The sequence below is a fragment of the Fukomys damarensis genome, unplaced genomic scaffold (assembly GCF_012274545.1).
Source record: "Fukomys damarensis isolate Sample0158 unplaced genomic scaffold, DMR_v1.0_HiC HiC_scaffold_23, whole genome shotgun sequence".
In the NCBI taxonomy this organism is placed as follows: domain Eukaryota; kingdom Metazoa; phylum Chordata; class Mammalia; order Rodentia; family Bathyergidae; genus Fukomys; species Fukomys damarensis.
The window spans coordinates 52,277,365-52,283,752 of NW_022900935.1; the positions used below are offsets into that span (position 1 = coordinate 52,277,365).

The following is a 6,388-nucleotide window of genomic DNA, read 5'->3' on the forward strand; positions in this document are numbered from 1 at the left end:
ATTTTTTTTTTTTCTTTTTTGGTACCAGGGATTAAACTCAGGACCTTGTGCTTGTGAGGCAGGTGCAGAGCCACTGAGCTAAATCCCTGGCCCTGTGGATAATACTTTTTTATAGCATGCTTAGTAAACTCTTATTTATTCCAAATTATGAAAAAAGAAAATCTCATATTTTTGTTTGTTTTAAAATCTTTTGTATTTAAATCTCAGGTCCATTTCAGAGATTTTCTTCTTTAAGTACTGATAGCAATCTAGGTTAATCAATTCTTAAAGGTATAAAAATCAAGATTTGGAAGTAGAAATACTTACATTAAGATCCCCACAATCCTATTACAGCAGCCAAGACAGAGTTATAGCACAGCCTGCTGAGTTTAGTGAGAGCAGCCTATCTCTAAATAAGAAATGAAAAGTGGACTGGGGCTATAACTCAGTGTGAAGGCTGTCCCCTCAATTGAATGAAGTAATTGTGGTGACAGTTGAGTGATGTGAAATATTATGGAAATTTAAGAGCTTATCTGGGTCATGAAGCATTTAATAAAGCATTTAATTCCATTGATGTCTTAGAATCTTAAGATAATTAGTGTTTAGAAATCAGACTTTATAAGCACAACTTCCATTTAAAATTCATAATTGTGCGGAAGATACCTTAGATGTTAAATCAGTATTTTTTACAGTATTATTTTCACCAGAATTAAGTAATTATAATGGTTGTTTTGATGGCTAAAAAAATATATAAAGTATGTGTATAATATATTTTAAACACATTATACACATGTAATACACATGCAATATACATGTACATAATGTGTATACATACATGCAAAATACATGTACATATATGTGTATGTATTTTAAGATATCTTGCATGTTTTTAATTTTTTTCAGTTCTTAGGGGAAAAATGTTCATTGACAGTGATACGTTATTTTAACTTTAGCCTATTATTCATAAATGAACTTTTTTGTTTCTCTAATTGCTAACATGTTACCCACATCATAGAAATTTTGTGACAGTAAGCATCATCCAGCAGTTTTTTTTTTTAATCTTAGTAAAAGTTTCTGACATGGTGCATTGGAAAATGGTTGCCCCTGAAAATTAAATAAGAGGCAACACAAGATGAGATCAGTTTTTAGAACAACCATCAATTTTCAGAGAATGGCTGGTAGAAATTTTACTTTTTGTGAAATGAAATGGAAACTTTCTTTTGAACTTCATGTCCACCCACACTGAATGTTTCTGCATAAAAGGGATGCTACTTCTTTCTTACATATGCCAGTCAAGCTTCTTTTCTTATGAATCTGCTAGTTAAATTAGAATTTTAATAATTCTAACATGGAGAAGTCTATATGAAATTTCATAATAAATGAAAGAACTGATATTTTAAAACATTTATTATGAAGTAAATCACTTAGATAGATACACTGTCACAAAATTTAATGAATAACTATAGAAAAGAATATCATTGCAAATACTACCCTGCAAGCGTTAAACCACTGCTGGTATCCTAGAAGATGCCAGTAAGTTGGTGGGTGTTTTACTTACTTTCTCATTGCTGGGACAAAATACCCGACACACAGGTTAAAGGAGAAAAGGTTTATTTTGGCTCCCAGTTTGTTAAACTTTCAGTCCTTAGTTGACTGGCTCAAGGCAGGGCAGCATGTAGAAGAGAAAGAGTTCATAGAAGCAGGCAGGAAGCAGCAAACCTCCCTTTTTCTTTCGCTTTTTATTTCATCCAGGATATAAGACTGTTGGTTGGTGCTACCTCAGGGTGGGTCTTCCCTCTCAAGAAATTCTCATTAGTACCCAGGACTATGTTAAACCAATCAGTGGACTAATGCAGTATCCATACCTATGATTTAGTCACTTCCCGAAGTTTCACCTCTGTGCACATGAGGCTTTGGGGATTCATCTAGATAGAAGCCATAACAACTGGGAGATATATCTTAACAAAATTTTACCCTGTATTAAGATCATAATCATAGGAATATCCCATATAGGTATTGATGTAGGGAGAAATAGGGAGGAGAATGAGAGTTTTAAGTATAAAAACAAAAATAAACCAAACCAAACTGAAGAACCCACCACTGCATCCAGAGAAGTTAAACAAAATAAACAAAAATTCAATTTTATGTTTTATATAAATTTTATTTGTGCATGATGTATGAACAAATTTTAAAAATAGAAGAAAGAAAATACTAGCACACACCATGTTTAAATGACACTTCTTAAATGTGTTAAATTCTGAAGTGATTAAAGCTACTGTTTAGTAGAATTACACAGATTTCCAATCCCCAGGGATAAGACAACATGAGAAAGAACTTTTTTTGTGCTGTTATAAATAAACATAATGGACCACATTTAATGTAATGAAATATAAATTATCTTGAGAGTAGGAGATGCTGAGATATTATAATTACGAACATGATAATTTCCTCTGACTAGTATCTAACAAAATTCTCAAGAAAGATAATTTTAACAATTGGGTATCTGAGTTCTATTTTATATTACTTTTACATTTGATAACGATGATTGTTAAAACATAGAAAGTATGACTAAGCAAATGTATTATTCATTTGTTGCTGACAATGTCTTGGATATAGTTTGGCAGTGTAAAAATCAGAATATCTATCTATCTATCTATCTATCTATCTATCTATCTATCTATCTATATATATATACTTTTAGCACTGTGAAATTAGTCCTGATCCGTTGATATCTCTCTCCTCTTTATCTAAATGGGTTGCTAATTTCTGGGGTGGTTCAAGTACTGTCTGAGGGGATCATCTTGTTATATTGCCTATAGATTTGATTACACTAGGTGAGGCTTTCCTCTTTCCATTTATCCCGATTGATTCTCATAAACATTTTTGATGGGAAAAAAACGGCCTAGATGTACATTTCAGTTTCAAACTAAACCTGTTTAACATTCGAAGATTGGTAGGTAAGGGCTGGGGATTTAGCTCAATGGCACCGACTGTTGAGAGAAAAAAGAGAGAGGGAGGGAGAGGGAGGGGAGGGGGAGGAACAAGGAGAACTCTTGGTTTCAGTAATGGAATAAGATTGCATTTAATTTTTTTATGTGTGTGTATGATACTGGAGATTAAACCCACAGCCTTCACAATGAGCTACATCCCCAGCCCTTCTTTTTTATTTTTTAACGCAGGGACAGGGTCTTGCCAAGTTGCTGAATCATCTAGACTGAGCTCAAATTCATGATCTTCCGGCCTGTCTTCCAAATTGCTAGTATTGCAGGCATGTACAACACACCCAGCTCCATTCATTTTTCTTATCCATTATTTTAAGAAGAGCTTGCCTGTTTATACTCCTTAGTTTCTCTCTATATTAGCCTGCCATTAGAGAGTCTATAATTTAGGCTTAGTTATTCTTTTCTAAATGTAAAAGTTTAATTTCTCTCTATATATATATGTACATATTCATATATAGATATAGATATGTATATAGATGTATTCTGTTAACAAGTCTGTGGAAAGCCAGATATATTATGAAATACCTTTAACATGGCAGAACCAGTCTACAAAGTCTGTCTCTGAGGATTTGATAAGGGCTTGCTTTTTGCTTTTGTTAGGGAGACTTGAAGTAGGTCTCAGGTATGACCTTTATGGTGTTTCATCTGGATGCCCATCTGTCACAAATTGTTAGGAAAGTGTTTCCACACTTTCTCTTTGGTGTCATGCTGCTTTGGGTTTAATTTCTTGTTAATGGACCCAAAAATACATCTATTGAAAAATCTGAGTTAGATCACTCAGCCCTATTTCTGCAAAGATGAGCAAAAGGCATCATCTGATTAAAGGCAGGATTCAAAATATTCAGAATTTTTTCCTTTCATATAGTAAATAAATGTCTCCTCTTTTACCCCTGGTAATGAAAAAAAAGTTAAGATTCTATTATGTACCTTTTGTTTATAAAATTTTAATACTTAATTTTAATATGTTGATTTGGTCATGATGTATATTTTCAGTGCATATTCTCTTTTGTATTTGGAACTGTAAGTGAAAATGTAAAATGTATTTTGAAAAGTGTAAAAATATTTTGAAAGTACATTTCTAAATATTTTAAAAGTACTTTTTTCCCTAAATGTTTTAGAACAATAATTTCTACATACCTTCTTTGATCCCCACATTATATTGTGAATATGTTTACTTAAATTATTTCATTGAATATAATTTTTATAATCCATTGAGGTAAGCATCAGTTTTACAGAAAAGAAAATAGAATGTCAAAGTAGTGACTTTCTCAAAGTCACTATAGTTAATGTGTGGTGCAATTAGAGTTAGAAATGACTTAGAATGTCTATCAGATTCCACTGTGTATATTCTTATAAATTGTAAAGAATTAAGTGTTCAAATACATTCACACAAGATAATCAATTTTGTATTACTTCCTGAAACCTGTTGCCATATTGTTTTTTAAAATTCTAGAATGCAGTCATTTTTTACAATCGTTGATTTTGCTTTCTTCTCTGAGAATGCTGTTTTTAATGTGGTGCTTGTTTTAAGAGGATAGGAGCTCTTAAAGGAAGCTTAAAAATAGATAAAATCACTGCCTTGATTGAATGAAGATCTAGGATTTCAGGAGAGAGAACTGGAAAACTGAGGAGAGAGATATGCATTATGAATATTTTGCCATTAATAGATATTCACTCTTAAGTTGTCATATTCCAGTATGGAGGTGAAGTTAAGGAGTATTTTGAATGAACATGTAGATGTGAGCAAAGAAAGAAAAGATTGGAGGAGATACATAAAGATAAAAAATAAAGCTAGAACACTATGGATTTTAATATAAAAGAATACTACTAGAAAATGACTTTTCTTGAGGGCTGGAGGAAAGAAGGAAATAACTGATTAATCTATACTTAGAGTACAGTTGTGCCTACTAAGTGAAATTTATTTTAAAGGTTTAATTAGGTTAGAAGTAGTTGAAGGAATGTAATAAAAATATTGATATATGTAATGTGATTGCAGAACCCATGGCTACATGGTAAAGTGGGGCATGATACTTTTATGTAAGGCATTATTTTAATTATATCTTTTTACCAAAGGAAAAAGCAAATTAATAATATATTTGAACTATTTTCCTTGAAGTTGGACATGAAAATAAAAATGGTGGAAGCAAAATTTCATGAAGAAAAACTTAAGCTACAACAGAAACATGATGCAGATGTTCAGAAGGTAAGGATTATATCATTAATTCCTTTTATTTTTGTTGAATGTTTAAAATATTCTAGGGCTTTTGATAATCTGTCAGTTTGTGTATCCATCTTTCCACCTACTTGTTCATTAGACTGTATATATGAAATTTGCTAAAGCGACATCTAACAAAAATTGATCTGTAAACTTCATTTGCTAAAAAATTTATTTTGAACCTTATATTATCTTTTACTTCTTCTAACTATTACTTTAAGCCTGGACTGAAAGTTTTCAAATCTTTATTCTATCACTAACTTTTACAAAAGTTGAAATAATTGAAATAAGATACTAATGTGAATACTAAAACTTCTTTTTTCCAAATATTCTTTCAGTTTTTTTATAATTATAGTTTTCTTTTTTAATTTTAAAGGAGCTCTTGGACTTAGACCTGTTTGGTATAAACTGCATGCTAGTACTAACAATGAAGGTTTCTTTTTTTGAGTGGCTCTTTGAGATTCATACTTTCCCATCTTTCAGTCTTTTTTAAAATAAAATTTATTTTCTTCCTAAGTGATTCAGCAAAAATAAATCCTGCATGAAATTTGAGCTGATACTATATTTTTGTAAAGATCAAATAATATATAATTATGTAATGTGAAATAATGTTTGTGTGTTTTAAATACATAAGGATGATCCAAATAGAAATTTTGAGTATATTATTTCAAAACTAAGCAGAAGATTTTGCTTCCTCAAAACTAAGTAAAAGACAGAGATGAGTAGTTCAGGCTGCAACAGTACATATCCAAGCTTATCAAAATGGAAAAATATATTAATATTTGCCAGGTGCATATTTGACTCATCTTTAAAAGCAGCAAGAAGGAAGCCAATGATTGCATATTAAAAAGAGAAAAAAATATTGAGTTTTTTCTTTCCAACTGTCCCATTCAAATGTTAAAGGCAAATGTTACTTTTTGTTTTTATTAGAATTTTACTTTAAGTTGTTAAGATAAAACAGTTCTCTATCACAAATATTTTGGTAATGTAATTTTAATATATCCAAATGAAATAGAATCTTACTTTGTAAGATGTGAATATAAAAGATTTGGAAAGATAATGATGATAGTGTATAAAATAGGCTTCTCAAGTACATTTTACACAGATCTATTCTATGACTGCAGAACCTGGAAAAGCTGTTGCTGCTATCGATGCATAACATACTGCTATTATTAGTCTTTTTATATAAATA

The 6,388-nt window shown here is 31.0% G+C and overlaps 1 protein-coding gene across 7 annotated transcripts in view; it reads left to right on the forward strand.

Annotated features, from left to right (window-relative positions):
• Cep112 (centrosomal protein 112) overlaps positions 1–6,388 on the forward strand; it is a 521,506-nt gene that overhangs the window by 97,510 nt on the left and 417,608 nt on the right. For all 7 annotated transcript variants that reach the window (XM_010616816.3, XM_010616812.3, XM_010616814.3 and 4 more), the window contains one exon: positions 5,098–5,184. In XM_010616816.3, coding sequence (XP_010615118.1) covers positions 5,098–5,184 — 87 coding nt within the window. The remainder of the gene's footprint in view (positions 1–5,097; positions 5,185–6,388) is intronic.